This window comes from Bos indicus, chromosome 4 (assembly GCF_029378745.1).
Source record: "Bos indicus isolate NIAB-ARS_2022 breed Sahiwal x Tharparkar chromosome 4, NIAB-ARS_B.indTharparkar_mat_pri_1.0, whole genome shotgun sequence".
In the NCBI taxonomy this organism is placed as follows: domain Eukaryota; kingdom Metazoa; phylum Chordata; class Mammalia; order Artiodactyla; family Bovidae; genus Bos; species Bos indicus.
In genome coordinates this window covers 64,315,598-64,334,847 of record NC_091763.1, presented here as the reverse complement: position 1 = coordinate 64,334,847, position 19,250 = coordinate 64,315,598, and the positions used below count along the sequence as shown (strand labels likewise).

Below are 19,250 nucleotides of genomic sequence, written 5' to 3'. Positions count from 1 at the left end.
AGGAGTTCATGATCTGAGCCACAGTCAGCTCCCGGTCTTGTTTTTGCTGACCGTATACAGCTTCTCCATCTTTGGCTGCAAAGAATATAATCAGTCCGATTTCAGTGTTGACCATCTGGTGATGTCCATGTGTAGAGTCTTCTCTTGTGTTGTTGGAAGAAGGTGTTTGCTATGACCAGTGCGTTCTCTTGGCAAAACTCTGTTAGCCTTTGCCCTGCTTCATTCCGTGTTCCAAGGCCAAATTTGCCTGTTACTCCAGGTGTTTCTTGACTTCCTACTTTTGCATTCCAGTCCCCTATAATGAAAAGGACATCTTTTTTGGGTGTTAGTTCTAAAAGGTCTTGTAGGTCTTCATAGAACCGTTCAACTTCAGCTTCTTCAGCGTTCCTGGTTGGGGCATAGACTTGGATTACTGTGATATTGAATGGTTTGCCTTGGAAACGAACAGAGATCATTCTGTCGTTTTTGAGATTGCCTCCAAGTACTGCATTTCGGACTCTTTTGTTGACCATGATGGCTACCCCATTTCTTCTAAGGGATTCCTGCCCACAGTAGTAGATATAATGGTCATCTGAGTTAAATTCACCCATTTCAGTCCATTTTAGTTTGCTGATTCCTAGAATATCGACGTTCACTCTTGCCATCTCCTGTTTGACCACTTCCAATTTGCCTTGATTCTTGAACCTAATATTCCAGGTTCCTATGCAATATTGCTCTTTACAGCATCGGACCTTGCTTCTATCACCAGTCATATCCACAACTGGGTATTGATCTATTTGGCAACAACTCCCAAACATCTCCAATTCAGTCACCACCACCACCTACACCCTACCCTTAAACACATCAAAATTAAACTCCTTTAAATCAACAAAGGGGAAAGGCTTACTTTTTTTTTTTTCTTCTCCTTTTCCTCCTTTTTTCTTTTTCTTCTTCTACACCCATAGGTTTATTGATATTGTCAAATGGCGTCAACAAGCATGGCTTATCCTTACTTCTGTCATTGAGAGTTTGAAAGCATTTTTGCCTGTTGAGGTATAACTTTCCCTTTGATCTTCGCCCTGTTGGCTAACATTCCTTACCATTTTAGGTCGAGTTCTCTTACCCACCCCTGATCCCAGGAGATGGACATGATAGTCACACCTTACCTGAAGAGTGGAAGTATTTGCCCTTCCTTGCCCTACCAGACGGCGCACACAACTACCAAGAAGGTATGTAAACAGACAGTGGAGCAATCAGTAGGTGCCTTTTTTGTTTTTTTCACATTTGCTCAGACATCTTAGAGTCTGAGTACTTTGGTAAGGAAAGACATTTGGCCTAGTGATTGTTCATAAAATATTTAAATGCTTGTTTGAAGATGACCAGTTAGTTATTTATACTAGAGGATCTGCAGAGGAGTGCCAGGCTTATATTGGCAATGGTTGGTGAACATTGGCCACTCTTTTGCCAAGAGCTCTGGCCAAGGTAAGTGATTAGCCATATTAGGACATCTGCTATTGGTAGCACTTTGGGTATTTAAACCTCAGACTCCTCTCAGAGGCAAACTCAGGAAAGTTACCTGCACCGGCTGCAGGCTGACTGAAGCTCTAGCTACAGGTTGACTAGCTTCATCTCCCAGTGCCCACCTGAAAACACCTGGGGTTGTTTCTCCTCCTGAAGCATTGCCGTCACAGTCTGCTTAAAAGTTTTCATGCATGAGGAGCGTGTTAACACCCTCAAAGAAAGCAGCGCTGTGAAGTTAGTACGGAATCGCCTATCACCCTATACATGAGTGCTTTGAATGGCTTAATGAAGAAATATGCTTTATCATGGTTTTATAGGCTCTTCCAAGACACCAGATTAAACTTGGTTTGGTTGCTTGTTTTTCTAAAATTTATTACTTTTTGTATGAAATGAGGCAAATCCTACTATGCAGGTTAACATAAAATTTAAATGCTGTATTTTTAACCTCACAAACCTTTTTAACTTTTTATTTTGTATCCGGGAATAGCCAATTCACAAATCTTTTTGTAAAAATATTTTTAGTATGAGAGCTTTTAAACATACAGAAAAGTTGGAAGAATAGTAAATATTTGACAGATTTTCTTTATATATGTCTACGGTTTTGCCTATATTATACTTCCCTGGTGGCTCAGATGGTAAAGAATTGGCCTGCAATGCTGGAGACCCAGGTTCGATCCCTGAGTCAGGAAGATGCCCTGGAGAAGGGAATGGCTGCCCACTCCAGTATTCTTGCCTGGAGAATCCCATGGACAGAGCAGCCTGGCAGGCTGTAGTCCATGGGGTTTCAAAGAGTCAGACACGACTGAGCAACTAACACTTTCACGGTTTTGCCTATACTATTTGAAAGTCAGTTGTAAACATCATGACGCTTTATCTGTAAATACTTCAGCTGACATTTTCTAAAAATAAGATCATTCCTGGGATGACTTTGGATTTGACCTTTACCACAGCTAAGAGATTTAACAGTAATTCCATAATACCACCTTCTATCCAGCCTACATTCAGATTTCCTCAATTGTCCTAAGAATTTCCTGGATCTGTTCAAAATTTCTGTGTTGCCTTTGGTTTGTATGATTCTTTACTTTCTTTTAATCTGGGATAATCCTGTATAATAAAGTATTTTCTGAGAAGGGCAGCTGTAGTCTCAATTCATCCTGTTACAATTCAGCCTCTAGAGCTTTTTGTGTGATGAGTATACACTGAAAGGCAGTGAGGGGAATTCTAAGAAACTAGTGGTTTGATGCTAGAAATAAATCTGACATGGGTTCCTGTTACTTCATCATTTTTGTTTCAATGACTGCATTATACTAATGTCAGAGTTGATTATTAAATATAAGTAGTCTACTTTGGTATTTACATTTTTCTGTATATCTCTTAGATACTGTGTTTTTTCACTTGCCACCCAGAAATGGAAATGGAGCCACTATATATGGTATCTCTTGCTATCGACAAATTGAAGCCAAGGTAAGACAGTTAAAATGAAAAGCAAAAAAACACTTGAAAACTCCTTGTACTGGCCACTTAAGATGTAGAATCTGGGGAAATACATAAGCCTTTATCTTTTATGTGGTACCTGTAATATAGTTTTAAATTTTTATAAACTGTTTAGCTGTTTTCTCTACTGTACCAGTTAATTCACATGAATGTTTTTCTAAGTTGAGATTAGTGACTATATTTGTATCATAATGTTTGGTACATTGTTTTTAGATAGTGATACCTAAACTATCCATTTATCTTCAGAATACTGTATTTCAATTTCATGGTATCCTTGAGTTTTCTATTTCTAATGTTTGGTATGAAACCTTAAAAAAAGGAATGGTAATGAGTGTTTTTCTTTTTTTTAGAAGCTTTCTAGAAATAGTGGAAAGTACTGACAGTAGCTGCAAACTACTCACAAACTTGTTATCTTAATTATCTATAAGATTTTGATCATTCTTAAACTTACCTGCCCTCTTAATGTCTAACTTAGTATAATAGCTCTGATTAATAAATTCAAATAAACCGAGATGGGTAGCTTCACCTTTCCTGCTGTATTTCTGAGCACCACCATTCTTTTTGCAGTGGGGATACCTTTTCTGAGTAGATCGCTTTCCTTTTATGAAATCATTAATACTCTGAAGTAGTGGTACTGGTATGTGTCAGTCATGTACGACTGTGACCGCACAGACTGTAACCCGCCAGGCTCTTCTGTCCATGGAATTCTCCAGGCAAGAATACTGGAGTAGGCCAATATTATAAAGTAATTAGCCTCCAATTAAAATAAATAAATTATTTTTAAAAAAAAGAATACTGGAGTAGGTTGCCGTTTCCTTCTCCAAGGCATCTTCCTAACCCAGGGGTCAAACCCAGGTCTCCTGCATTGGCAGGCAGAGTCTTTACCACTCATGCCACTTGGGAAGCCTAAAGTAGTTCTCAGCTGCACATTGGAATCACCTGGAGAGTTTTAGATAAGTAGGGATGACTGGGTCCCCACTCCAGAGATTCTGAGTTAATGTTCTGGCATCAGGACTATTAAAAGCTCCCCAGGTGATTCTCATATGCAGGCCAGATGATGAACCACTGCTCTAAAACACTGGTTTTTAACCAGAACTACCTGGAAGCTTTTTAATTATAAGCATAATTGCTGGGCCTTTCCTTCTACAAACTGAATTAGAATCTCTAATAATTGATCCTAGGCGATCACAAAGTTTTAAAAGCTTCCTCAGGTGGGTAATTAACTTAGTCATAAAAATTTTTCTTTCAATTTTTATAATGAACGTTTCAAACACAGATAAATTAAAAGAATGGTACAATAAATACCTGTATACCAACCATCTACATTCAGCCATTGTTAATATTCTACCACATTTGCTTTGTCTGTGTGTGTTTCCCTGAACCATTAGAAAGTAATAAGTAAATTCCAGCATAAACAAGCTAGTTAACTACATGAAATAACCCTCCACGCACAGGGCCTAGAACCAAGGACACACATTGTAAATGTTTGTGGTTCAGGTGACTTCTGTGCTGTGCTGAATCGCTCAGTCGTGTCTGACTCTTTGCAACCCCATGGACGTAGCCCGCCAGGCTCCTCTGTCCATGGGGATCATCCAGGCAAGAATACTGGAGTGGGTTGCCATGCCCTCCTCCAGGGGATCTTCCCAACCCAGGGATCGAACCCTGGTCTCCTACATTGCTGTCTGAGCTACCAGGAAAGCCCAAAACTCCTGGAGTGGGTAGCCTATCCCTTCTCCAGGGGAACTTCCTGACCCGGGAATCGAACCAGGGTCTCCTACATTGTAGACAGAATCTTTACCAGCTGAGCTACCTGGGAAGCCCTTCAAATGAATAACTGAATTTAGAGATAAAGAAATCTGAGAATTTGATTTCTTCACATACTGTTACCCTTGCACACTGATATTACTAGATGGAATGAATCAAGCTGCTGCCTTTTCTTGGAAATCTGTTCCTTTTACCACCTTTTACCCCTGTAAATTGTATGTGTGTGTGTTAGTTGCTCAGTTGTATCTGACTCTTTGAAACCCCATGGACTGTAGCCTGCCAGGCTCCTCTATCCATGGAATTCTCCCAGCAAGAATACTGGGATGGGTAGCCATTCCTTTCTCCAATAAGTTGTATAATCACTAGTAAAATTATTTCTCCAGTACTGTTGTTATTAACAGCAGTTCTCATGCTCTGCCTAGACATCCTTTAAGTGGCACTCCATACTGCCTGTCTCCCTTACCTCCTGAGTCTGACCCACTTTAGTCTATTAGGGTTGCCCATTTCTCCAAGCTGTTCTCTCCTTTTCTGATAACTAGACAGATAAACCAGACATCAGAGGCCATAGAGCCTAGGAGAAAGCCTTTCATTCCCTTTGAACAAAGGTGAGACCTGATGGATGAATCCAATAAAGGTAAAGAGGTAGAAGCAGATTGAAGAAAGGCTCTACTCTCAATGTAATTTAACAACAGATCATCAGTTCTCAGGCAATTGAAGACTCAGAGCCAAGGAGATGTCAGGCAGTACATGAGAAGGGGAAGAGTCGCTCTTACTGCCCTCACAGCCTTTCCTGGGGTTGATCAAGTCTTGTTTCCTAGCAGAGAACTGCAGAAATCTTATGTGGTCATCCTCAAAATCACCAGGACCTGAGTTTTGGCTCAGAACTGGACTACAGTACGATACAGGTGTGCCAGGACAGACTCCCAACAGTGGAGAATAACCACCATAACAAAACTGCTGACGATTCTTCCATCTCTGGAGAAACAAGCTCTTAAACTATCCCCTTCTCACCAGAAACAAAAGTCTCTGAAAGGAGTATCCATTTTAAAACTGGAACCAAGGATGACTGGTTTGCATTATGATTGTGGCAATTTACGCATAAAGTATTCTCCACCAGACTATAAATTCCTTGAGAGCAGAGACGGTCTCTCACTCTTACATTCCCATTGCCTGCCAGAGTCTTAACACAGAGTACTCTGGTTGACATTTATTCATTCAATAAATGTCTTCTGAGATTCTCAGTAAGTACTTTTAAATTTATTAAGTGCAAGTATTTTTTTTCTGATTGCTATCTTATATTGAAACAATGATTTTTAAATATTTCCATGAAAAATTTCTAATAGTGACTATTTGTTTATAATAGGCATTGAAAGTACGGCAAGCAGATATCACCAGAGAGACTGTTCAAAAAAGTGTCTGTGTTCTAAGCAAGCTGGTAAGTGACTAAATAACCTGTTAATATCAAACACTCATGGCAGCTTTTTATTTGAGAATAAAGCATTATTGGAATGAGGAGAGGGACTTCCCTGGCCGTTCAGTGGTAAAGACGCTGTGCTTCCACTGCAGGGGGTTTGGTCCCTGGTCTGCAAACTAGATCCCATAGGCCACAACTATGACCCGGCACAGCTAAATAGAGAAATATTTTTAAAAATAATTTAATAATATGGACCTTACTAATAGGATCTGAAGGATCAGGGTATTTCTTCCCAGATAGTAATTTTAAACATAGGGCAAGAATAGTCTCCTAGAAAAGAAATGATTATAAAAGATTTTAATATCAGAAAATTGGTAGATTGCTAATCCGATTCCTGTACACAGTTTCTCGAAGGGTAGCCCGAAAAAATATATATCAGTGAATTTTTTTTATATACTGGACCAGATGACCAATGTATAGGAGTGCTGAATGTTGGACGAATACACCATTTTGAAAGGCTTCCTGAACAATCATTCTTCAAAGAACAATAATAATGGTGCCATTTATCAAGTGCCTGTATGTCAGATATTCTATAGCAGGCACTTTTTAGATAGCCTTGTCATTTTAAACCTCATAAGAAGAGAGATCTAAGTATTTACTGTTCTTGTTTCACAAATAAAGTTACATCTCAGACAAAAAATGTCTCTCAGAGACATGTAACTGCTAACGATAAAATTGCAGTGAAAATCCAGTTTTATTGGACAGATAAAACAGGCAGGGAGATGGAGAGAGCTGGCTCACACAGAAATATCTGATGGTTCATACTGCCTTTTAGCCTATGTTTAAAAATATGTTTGGTGCTGCTACTGCTGCTGCTGGTAAGTCACTTCAGTCGTGTCCGACTCTGTATGACCCCATAGACGGCAGCCCACCAGGCTCCCCTGTCCCTGGGATTCTCCAGGCAAGAACACTGGAGTGGGTTTAGATAGTAATAATGATATATTAACCAGGATTTTTGTTGTTGCCTGCCAGAGTCTAGCACAGAGTGCTCTGGTTGATGTTTATTCATTCAATAAATATCTTCTGAGATTCTTAATCAGTACTTTAATTTATTAAGTGCAAGATATTTTTTTTTTTCTGATTGCTATCTTACATTGAAACATAATGATTTTTATTGACTTTTGTTGTTGTTTTAGCCGCTAAGTTGTACAGCCTCAGGGACTGTAGCCTGCCAAGCTCCTCTGTCCATGGGATTTTCCAGGCAAGAATACTGGAGTGGGTTGCCATGTCCTCTGACAAGGATTAAACCCACATCTCCTGCATTGGCAGGCGGGTTCTTTACCACTGAGCCACCAGGAAAGCTCATTAACTGGGATACTGGGGGATAAAACTATTAACTTGTTTTAACTAGTTAGAGAATATATGCAGCATTAGTTTCTGCATCCTGAAAAGGACATAGAAACCAGAAAACATCTAGAAAAGAACATTTTATTGTTGTTCAGTCGCTAGATCGTGTCCGACTCTTTGCGACCCCATGGACTGCAGCACATCAGGCCTCCCTGTCCTTCACTATCTCCTGGAGTTTGCCCAAATTCATTGAGTCAGAGATGCCATCCAACCATCTCATCCCCTGCCGCCCTCTTCTCCTTTTGCCTTCAATCTTTCCCAGCATAAGAAAAGAACATAAAAGGATGGAAATGGTAGGAAGAGGGTTTTAAATAGGTAAGAATTAAGGAGTAACTTTGTTTTCAGATACACAAAAGAATATTATATAGAATATAATAAAGGACACAGACTAGTAGTTTTTTTTAGATTTTAAGCCCCTACTGAAGGCCAAAAAAGGCAAAATGAACTTAATCATGAGTGTTCAACTAGATACAAGAACTGAGTGCTGCAAGGATGATTAAATGTAACCACAGCCTAGCAGAACAGTGTGCAGAATTACGATGTTTTAAATTGTATGATACTAATGGCTAACATTTAAGTGCTTTCTATAGCCACATAGTCTAGTAAGTGCTTTTCAATGTGAAAGTGTTAGTCAGTCACTCGTGTCCAGCCCTGTGTGACCCCTTGGACTGTAGCCTGCCAGGCTCCTCTCTCCATGGGATTATCCTTCCATATACCTGTGTTTACATTAGGCAGCAGATGTGGAAAGGTTAAGTGCCCAGAGTTATGTGACTGAGTGACCAGAGCAACACGCCGGAGGTCTGTGCCCACAGTCTCAACCCAGTGCTCTGAGTGGTGGTTACTTTGTACCTGCACCCCAGGAACTAGAACACATGACTTAACAACATTCAACTGTGAATGCTACTCCTACTGCTGCTAAGTTGCATCAGTTGTGTCCGACTCTGTGCAACCCCATAGATGGCAGCCCAACAGGCTCCTCTGTCCCTGGGATTCTCCAGGCAATAATAAGATACTAACTTTATCAGTAACTTTTTCCTTTCTGGTCTTTTCAAGTTAAAAAATTGTGGGGTGTTTGTTTTGTTTTTACTATTATCAAACTAATGGTAATCTCTCTTTTTCTTTAAGCCTCTCTATGGCTTACTCCAAGCAAAACTTCAACTCATTACACATGCATATTTTGAAGAGAAGGATTTTTCACAAATTTCCATTCTAAAGGTAACTTTTTATCCTCCATGGATGTGTCTGAAGACAGATTCATGAATCAAGTAGATCTTTAATATTGTGAGAGATGATTTATTAACTTAAGAAAGACATTCTTCTTTGAAAATAACATTGAAGGGCCAAAGATCTGCCCAAAATGTACAATTTCTACTTAGTAAATTTAACAAAACTATCTTTTATTAGGAAATGATGACTACAGTTGATTATAACAAATATTTCTGTTAGTGGATAATAGCCCTTTTGCTATGGCATTGCTTCTCTACAATTGTTATCTCATTAATACCCTGCATCGTATGTTTATATATCAGGCTTCTGGATCCTAACTCCCATATCAAAAAGCACAGAAAAACTACATGACTATTTTACTGAAGAATAATGTTTTTCTCAAGGCTGCCATTATTGTATACAGCATGGATCTCCCCTGGATTCTAGTGAGAGAGAGACAGTTATTTAGCAAGGACACAGAGGGAATTTATCCTAGGAATCCATACCACCATGGGAATGGATCAAGCTCTAAAATATAGAGGTACAGAAAGAAGGAGTGCTGGAAACTGGCAGAGTTTCAGAGACAAAACTGCTTCAAAGAACCAGTTTTCTCCTGGTCATTCTATTTCTGATTCAGTGTCTAAACTGATGGTAAAGTGTTCTAAACTGAATCTTATTTTATAGGAGCTCTATGAACATATGAATAGTTCCCTGGGAGGAACTTCGTTAGAAGGATCCCAGGTATATCTTGGTAAGTCACTTTTTCTACAAGTCAGAAGAAATGCCCTCTTTTCTTTTTGTTTGGCATGTTGGTTGCATGTAAAACTTCATGATCAGAGTTACATTTCTATATGGTATCTAAATTCTCCAACCAAAATTTAGAAGCATTATTGTATAAAGCATATTTCAGCTTTTCAGAATAATAATGGAAGTTTTTTCTTTTCCTTATGTTAATGCTGATCAGGTCAGTTCCTTGTCATAACACAGAGGGAGAGCGAGGGAGAGAGAGATCTGCTTATTAGTGTCTTTCTATTCCAAGATTTTTCAAGTGGGAGTTTTATGCTATTTTCACAACCAAGAACATCCATTGGTGTGTCAGGCACTCAGTAAAAGTCATTTTCATAATTATTTTTTAAAAAGAATCATGATCACATCTTGATCACATAGTGATTTGTGCTCACTCACTTCGAATTTTAGCATAAAGTAGCCAAACTGTGCTAGGTTCACTTTTGCAGTCTTATGTGTAATGTGAACTAGTTATAAAACTCGTTTTCGGAGGATATATTTTTCTCTGAATAAATTTATCTTGTCTTATGACAGGCGATAAGAGAAGCCTGTGATTCAGAAATAATACCTATGGGGTATAGTGCCCAAAAACCTTGTTTAAATGATTGACTGCTACTGTGAAGTAAAGCCTCATGATTTCTAAACTTGTGTAATTTGTGAGATGGCTTTAGAATGGGGAGAAGGTGTGAGAGTTGCACAGCCACAACATGAGCCTCTAGACACAAATAACTTTACATTTAGATTAGAATTAATAGAAGTTAAATAAAATTTAAAAATCAGTTTGTCAGTTGCTGTATTTCAAGTACTCAGTGGCCACTTACGTCTACTCTATTGGACAATGTAGATTTAGAATATTTCCATTATTTCAGGACGTTCTGTCCGACAGTGTTGAAGTTCTGTTTGTATGTGTACATAATCAGATATTATATAAATATTTAAATTTTGCATAGCCCTACTTTTACCCAACTTTTTGGAGGAGATTAAAACTTCCTTTGACAAAAACAGTAGGTTATAGTCACAGATTAGCTTTTCTTTTCTTTTTTTAACATTATAGGTTTATCTCCTCGGGATCTTGTGCTTCATTTTCGACATAAGGTATGATACCTTATTTAAATTTATGATGTACTCAAATTATGTTCATTTAACTAGGCAGATGTTCATTTAACTAGGCAGATTTCATGAGCTGCATGGTCTAATGCAGATTATGGCATAACCATGTTTTAATTTTTCTGAGACAGCTGTCATAATGATAGTTAAAAGTGTTGGTAGTGCTTATATAATAGAAATTTCTAAAAGTACACGGTGTCTGTTTATTTCATTGCAGGATAGGATACTTTTTTATACAGTTGTTGATATTTTGGATATTATGAAATTAGAGTGGAAAGAAACATGTTTTATTTTATTCTATTCTTCTTCACTATGGTTTATTACAGGATGTTGAGAATAGTTCCCTATGTTATATAGCAGGACCTTGTTTATCCATTCTGTACGTAATAGTTTGCATCCACCAATCTCAAACTCCCAATCACTCCTCACAACCCCCGCCACACACACTTGGCAACCACAAATCTGTTCTGTAAGCCTGTGAGTCTATTTCATGGATAAGTTTATTTGCATTGTATTTTAGATTCCACATGTAAGTGATATCCTATGGCATTTGTCTTCTCCCTCTGACTTACTTCATTTAGTATGATAATCTCCAGGTCCATCCGTATTGCTCCAAATGGCATTGTTTCTTATGCCTGAGTAGTAGTCCATTGTGTGTATATGTGTATGTGTGTGTGTGTGTGTGTATACAACATGTGAAAGAAATACGTTTTAATTAATCTTGTAGACTATTTTGTATGCTGCCCTGAGAGTGAAACATTTTCCAGCAAAATATCTATACTTAACATCTTTTGACTGGGGCATACACGCATTGATTGTTCCCTTAACACATATAGTGAGTGTCTGCTCTGTGAGTGCCCTGGACAAACAGAAGTAAGTGAAAAGTACCTTCCCTTTAACGGGCTTGCAGATATTTCAAGCAAAAAATGGCACAACTTCCTCCCAAAAGTCCAATTTGATAGTGATTTATGGGGTTGCACAGAGTTGGACACGACTGAAGCGACTTAGCAGCAGCAGCAGCAGCATCACATTTTTTAGAGAACTCAGATACTTAATTTCTCAGTATAAGTTCATGATTTTCAATTATTTTTAAAGCACTAGAATTATTTAATATTATTGACTCAATGTTACATGGTTATGTTTGAGGAAGGACAAAGGCAAATGAATAATAGGCTTGGATTTCTTATTTTAATACAATATTATTTTTCTTTCTTCAGGTTCTAATCCTATTTAAACTAATTCTTCTTGAAAAAAAGGTGAGATTTGAATGGATGGAATATTTAACATTTATTGACATTTCTTAAAATAAAACTAAAGTATAAATTAAGACTTTTTTGGCTATCAAATTGTGGTGAGCTTAAAGTACGTATTCTTTTTTACTACTATAGAAGTGTGAATTCGTGCAGTGTTTTCTGGGGGCAGTTTGATAGTATTCAGTTATCAAGGTGGTTTTGACTATATAGGTAATAGAGAACTCTATGTATGTATGCATATGTGGCCGTGCTGCATTGGCATGCGTAATCTTAGTTACCTGACCAGGAATGGAACCTGCACCCTCTGCAGTAGGAGTCCAGAGTCTTCCCCTGGACCACTAGGGAAGTCCCCAAAACTCAGTCTAAATTGACTTAAAAAATGTATTGGCTTGCTTCAGACTTGAGAGTATGTTGACTGAATGGTTTGATAATATAATTAATTACCTAGATTTTTTTCATCTCTTTGCTCTACAGTCCACAGTGCTAGCTTTATCTTGAGCCTGATTTCCCTTGTAGTATAGGATTACTGCCAACAGTGGTTGAGCTATATGCTGCCTCAGCTATATGCTAGTGGCAGAGATAATATCTTTTCCCTAATTTAATGAGAATTCTTCCCTTCAATTCATTTGGGCCTGTGAGGCCATATGCCTACTCAGAACTAATAATTGTTGCTAAAGAAATGCCTGTATTGATTGGCTTAAGTCTGGGTTCCAGATGCACTCTCTGGTACAAAGGGATGGGATTACCATGATTTTAGATAAAAAATTATAAGGGATTTTAGACCAAGGTCTGCACACTTAAGCCCAAGGGCCAAATCTGGCCCACCAGCTATTGTTGTAAATGAAGTTTTCTTGGAACACAGTTTCAGCCATTCTTCAACTTATTGTTTATGGCTGCCTTTGCACTACAGTGGGAGAGTTAAGTAGTTGGAACAGAGACCAAATGGCCCACAAATGAAAAATGCTTACTATCTCACCTTCTATAGAAAGTTTGCTGACCTCTGGTTTAGACTAGTCAGGAGCCATCCCTGGATCTGTGGTCACTATTACTGTGCTCAATAGAGATGGAATGGATGTTGGAAGGTCAGTCATTCACAATGTCCAGTATAATTCATTATCATAAAAAATGTTTATCCATTTGGCCCAGTAATTGTCCTCTTAAGAGATTTATTTTCCAGAATTTATCTGAGTTGACACAGAGCTCCAAGAGATTCTTTCACAGAATCATTTTTAATAATAAATTATCAATGGATAACTTAAGTTTTGATTTATCTTGTATATAATTCCAAACAACAAAAAAGATTCTGAGTGGTTTTATTATTGGAAAGATGTTTCATAGCATGTTAAGTGAAAAATGGTGATCCAACTACATATCAAGCCCAGGATTCTGATTTTATAAATAAATGTATTTATTCATTTAAATGAGATTGGAAGGAAAGACAGCAACAGTTTGGTGACCATGCATATTTTTTAACAAGGAAATACTTTTCTTTATTCTGGTTTTCTGAATGAATATGTATTCTTTCTTCAAACAGGAAAGTAAATTTAAAAAAAAGAATGAAGCATGTACTAGTGCAATATTTCAACCTTTAAAAAAAGCTCTTAGTTGTAAAATACATGTAACATATAATTAACCATCTTAACCATTTTCAAGTGTGCAGTTTCATAGCATTAAGTGTGTTCACGTTGTTGTGGTATTACCATCTGTCCTCAGAACTCTCTTCATTGTGCAAAACCGAAACTCTACCCATTAAACAATAACTCCACTTTCACCCCTTCTCCCACCACTGGCGACCACCCTTGTACTTTCTGTCTCTATAAACTGGACTATTCTAGGTTTCTCACAAGTGAAATCATACGTGTTTGGCTTATTTCATTTAGCACAGTGTCCTCAAGGTTCATCCGTGTACAACAGATGTCAGAATTTCCTTCCTTTTTAAGGATGAATAATATTCCATTGCATGTACATAGAGCATTTTTTTATCCCTTCATTCATTGATGGACACTTGGGTTGCTTCCGCCTTTTGGCTCTCATGAATAATACTGCTGTGAACATGGGTCTGTGTAAATGTCTTCAAGGCCTTGGTTTCAGTGTTTTGGAGTGTATACCTAGAAGTGGCATCTCTGAATCACATGGTAGTTCTGTTTTTAATGTTTTGAGGAACTGATGTGTTTTCCATAGTGGCCGCACCATTTTACATTCCTACCAACAGTGCACAAGGGTTCCAATTTTTCCACATTCTATCCAGCATTTGTTATTTGCTTGTTTTTTGATAGTAGCCATCCTAATAGGTGTGAGGTAGTATCTCCTGGTTTTGATTCGCATTTTCCTAATAATTAGTTATGTGAGCACCTTTTCATGTTTTTGTTGGCCACTTGTATATCTTCCTTGGAGAAATGTCTTCCCTAATCCTATACCCATTTTTAATCAGATTTGGTTTTTTGTTGTTTAGTTGTAAGTTTCAAATTTTTATTGCAACTTATAATTGTAAAAAAATGTTTTTCAATGCAGCACACATGGTTACATATATCTGAAAAAAAAATTTTGCAAAATAATACTTAGTCTAGCCACATTTATGATCAAGTAGACTTTATTTAACATGGCAAATCATAGGTATACCCTTATTATATTCACTTGGTAAAGACATCCTTTAATGCAAGTCTTGGTTTCTCTGTATTTGCATACTACTCCTTAAATCATCAATGTTTAAGGAGAGCACAGGTGATTGTGGGCACCATGCTTTATTAGATATGACTTCATGCTACTAAATGATTTAATTGTTAAAACAAAGAAAAAAAACTCACCTCAGCAACTATATGCTTGTTTTTTCATCTCATTTAATTATCACTAGTGTTAGTTGTAGTTGTGTATCTAACTGAACCCTATCCCTCAATTTTTATTCTGAAAACCCTACAAGAAAGTTGATGGAATAATTTTATAATGGACACTTTACATCCTTCATCTGTTGTAGCATTTTGCCACTTCTGCATTACATTGTTTTATATACATTCATTCTTCTCCCTGAATCATAATAATTTTCAACTAATTTGTAGAACCACGGTACTTCATCCCTAAACATTTTCAGATATATTTCTTAAGAATAAAGGTATATTCCTGGGGCTTCCCTGGTGGCTCAGTGGTAAAGAGTTGACCTGCCAATGTAGAAGACACAGGTTCAATCCCTGATCCAGGAATATCCCACATGCTGTGGGACAGCTAAGCCTGTGAGCCCTAGAGCCCATGCTCCACAAGAGACGCCACCACAATGAGAAGCTGTCACACCACACCTGGAGAGTAGCTCCTGCTGCTGCTAAGTCACTTCAGTCGTGTCTGACTCTGTGCGACCCCATGGGCTGCAGCCCACCAGGCTCCTCCATCCATGGGATTTTCCAGGCAAGAGTACTGGAGTGGGGTGCCATCACCTTCTCCGAGCTCCAGCTCTCTGCAACTAAAGAAAAAGCCCACACAACAATGAAGACCCAGCACAGCCAAAAGTAAATAAATAAAACCTTTTAAAAAAGAATAGGGTATATTCCTACATAACAAAAGTATTTTCCTATTCAAGAAATTTAACACTGAGATAATAAATGATATCTAATGTACAGTGCCTTTTCAGATTTCCCTAGGTATCATAATAATGTGCTATAAACTGTTTGCTTTTCTTAATCTGGGGACCATGGATCATGTATTGCATTGTTAGCTCTCTTTAATCTCAAACAGTTCTACCACCTCGCTTCTTGTTTTGTTTCTATTTTTATAACATGGATTTTTTTTTTTTTAATAATCCAGATTAGTTGCATTTTTATATTAGATTTGTATGATTATTTTCCTTTTTCTCATTTCAGACTAAACTTTTTTGGCAAGAATATTGTATAGGTAGTGATGTGTCCTCCTGGGGCATCATAACTGGAGGCCCATAACTGCTTGTTCTCTTATTGGTGATATGAAGTTTGATCATTTGACTAAGGTGGTGATCGCCAGGTTTCTTCATATTAGTACTTGTTATTTTCCTTTGCAATTAATAGGTGAACTGTGGGATGATAAATTTGAAGCTAATATGAATAAATATCCTGTTGCCCAAGAGCCTTGCACAATAGTTTCAGCATCCGTTGGTAATTTTTACTTGAACCATGGTTTTCTGATTCTGTCATAAATTCTGTATTTATTAGCTGTTATACTTCCATAAAGAAGAGTTTTCTTCTCTCCCTTCTTTGCTTTTTTCTTTTTTAAAAAGTGTCATTGTGGACTTGTGGATTTTCTAATTTAATTTTGATTGACTCCATTTCAGGTTCTCTTTTATATTTCTCCAGTGAATAAATTGGTGGGTGCCCTGATGACTGTGTTATCCCTTTTTCCAGGTAAGAGGGTAGCAGTTTCCATTCTCTTACTTATTCTGGACCTTTGAATGATAAAAATTTTCAAGGACAAAGTGGTTAGGGTCACCGTCTATTTTAATAGGATATTTTTACTTTGACAATAGATTTTTCTTTTGTCTGAGATTTTCTTTTTTTCAATTAAAATTTGAGTAAGCATAGCTCTTTAAAAATTTTTATAGGAGTTCCACTATTTAAAGCAGAACACACAGCTCTTATCTTCTGATATCTTTTTCTAAGCCAAACTGTTCTCCAATATTGTATGTTTTAGGCATGATTGAACATGGACTCAGTGACAGTTCTCAGTATAGACCCCGAAAAAGTATGTCTGAAGATGCTGGGCTTCAGGAAAGTAATCCCCCTGCAGATGAATTTGTTTCTGTGCCTGCTTCTGACATTTCAAATACCAACTTGGGAACTGTCAAGAAAATCCTGGGAAACCATGGAGGAGATGCAGCCATCAAAACTGAAGAACCTTTGTTCCAGGTAGAAGATGATAGCAGTGAACAAGAAGCCAGTGATAGCAATCAGTATCTGAAACCTCCTTCTCGCCCATCTCCAGAGTCTTCAGAAAGTGACTGGGAGACCTTGGATCCTACTGTCTTAGAGGACTCCTCCTTGAAAGAACGAGAACAGGTGGGGTCAGAACAGACAAACTCATTTCCAAAGGACTCTTTGCCCTCAGATAGTCCTCCGATTACTGTTCAACCTCAAGCTAATACCGGCCAGGTGGTCCTAATACCAGGGCTGATTTCTGGCTTGGAGGAGGACCAGTATGGCATGCCCCTGGCCATCTTCACAAAGGTAAGAGTTAACGTCCTTCATTAAAGCCCATAAGGATAGCACAAACTCCTTTCAGAATTTAACTTTCAGTGTTGAACACATTTAAGTGTGCAAATTCTCATTGAAAAGTGTAAAATAACATAGCAGATGTGTAGTACTATGACACCTGTGACCATGATGTAAGACTGCAGGGGATTTTGATTAGAGTTTGGAAACTGAGGTCAGCAATCACTGTGTTTGGTGTGTTTTTCATTAGTCAGGTTTACCTTCAGGGGAAAAAAAACAAGACAGCCTTGATTACATTTAATGAATCTATATTAAAATACCATAATTCCAAAAGCTTCAATTTTATAAGAAAGAATAAAAAGCTTAGATGGCTAACTTAAATATTAGTACCCTTCATAGATATAATACACTTTTTGGTTAACTTGCCTTAAAAATTAATCTTTAATCTTTTTATGGAAAAACATACAAAACGTATTTCTAATTTTTTTAAATAATTTAAACACACCATAGTAAAACAAATTGCATCTTTGATTTAGTATCTTATTTCTAGGATATCATTTCTTTATGTCAGTAATACTATATTAGGATTCTGGAAGCTACATTTGAGGTTTGGTTTTTTTTTTTTAATCCTAACAGGAGAAGCTACTTTATTCTCATTCATGAATTATTTTTTGTAATGAAGAAGATGAAAAGTCCCATTTCATTTTTCAGTCAAAGAAGTATTTATTACCTTCCTACGTGCCAGGCCCTATACTAGGTTCTAAATTCTTGTATCCATGGCTTTTCAGTTTAACCATGAAAGACAGATGCATCTGTCCAGTAACTAGAACAAAATTTATGTTTTTCTCTAAATACCTTCCTTTATGCTGGAAGTAAAACTTTATATGGAAAAGAAAATGGATAGCATTGACTTGACATCAGTTCTTCTCCACTATGTGGTAAATTCTTTCTGGGTTTATCTAGTTTTACAAATAAGTACTTGCCCCAAGTCAGTATTGCTGAATAGTTAGCAGAAAATGCTGTCTTTGTTCATTTTGTGGTCTGTTAGGGGATGTTGAAATTATCTTAATCGGTTTCTTGATTGAACTAATGCATATTTGCTTAAAACTGGAGTTTAGGAGCCTGGGGAGAAAACTCTGGGCCCTCAGACTACTAAGTGTACTCAACAGCCACAAATTGTGGGTTTTCTGAACTCACATGTGGGTGTCATGACTGCCTATACTTTTTGGAGCCCTTACTTTTGCAACTTAACCCACCCACTCTAATTTTTATCATTGTGGAGATACCAGGAGGGAGATTAACTGGGGTGGGGGATTTTGGTTTTGTCTGCGAGGTCGCTGAACTAAACAAAGCAATGTTAATGTGTTGTATGTGCTGTTAATAAACTGTTTGACAGAATATTCTCTTTGTACACCAGTACTGAATATATGATGGGCTTACCACCATCATTATGGTAAATTAAACATTTTCCTTTTAGGTTTTCTGTTTTATTATGTAATGACTCAAATCTAACTTGTTTAATCACAGTTTCAAATACAATTGCTGATTCTTTGATGTCAGCAGCTTTGGAATATGAAATATACTTAAAAATGAGTTGCCTTTAGGCTTTTCTTCTTTCCTTCTCTTGAAGATCTTAAAAATACTTGTAGAGAAGACCTGGATTAGCAAAACATCCTGAAAAGTCATTTCAAATATAGCCAGAGAGAAGCTTGGATGCCCACACAGTATTGCTGAAGTAAGATAGCAAGCTTTGAAGAGAATAATGAGTTGACTGGTCCCCTGACTGTGTTCACATATGAAAGTTATGCTTGGAGAGATTCCAAAGCTCCGAATTTCCAGTCTTCTCTCTGGGGCTTGAAACTGATGGTGCATTTCTTCTCAGTCTTAGAGATGAGGCTTATTACATAAACACTATAGGTACCAGACCCGAAAATATGCTTGAACTTTTCCTGAGAGCTTAATTAGGGATGTGAGGAAGAAACTAGGTTGCTGAGGGAGAGGAGATGGGACTGGTGGCAACTTTAGGACAGGATTCCGCGGGATGAGGGGAGGGCAATGAGGGAACCAAAGGAGAAAGATGAAAATTTAGGAAATGTACCCAGGTATTCATAGATATCTATGGTGATTTTAGGTATTCACTAAAAAAAAATTTTTTCA

The 19,250-nt window shown here is 37.6% G+C and overlaps 1 protein-coding gene across 2 annotated transcripts in view; it reads left to right on the top strand.

The window, feature by feature from the left end:
• Positions 1-19,250, top strand: part of AVL9 (AVL9 cell migration associated) — a 58,331-nt gene that overhangs the window by 19,061 nt on the left and 20,020 nt on the right. Inside the window, exons 2-10 of one of the 2 annotated variants that reach the window (XM_019958795.2) lie at positions 1,088-1,208; positions 2,879-2,964; positions 6,122-6,193; positions 8,705-8,794; positions 9,470-9,536; positions 10,626-10,666; positions 11,896-11,934; positions 16,220-16,289; positions 16,576-17,108. In XM_019958795.2, the coding sequence (XP_019814354.2) occupies positions 1,088-1,208; positions 2,879-2,964; positions 6,122-6,193; positions 8,705-8,794; positions 9,470-9,536; positions 10,626-10,666; positions 11,896-11,934; positions 16,220-16,289; positions 16,576-17,108 (1,119 nt within the window). The remainder of the gene's footprint in view (positions 1-1,087; positions 1,209-2,878; positions 2,965-6,121; positions 6,194-8,704; positions 8,795-9,469; positions 9,537-10,625; positions 10,667-11,895; positions 11,935-16,219; positions 16,290-16,575; positions 17,109-19,250) is intronic. The other variant, XM_019958796.2, reaches the window with a different exon arrangement.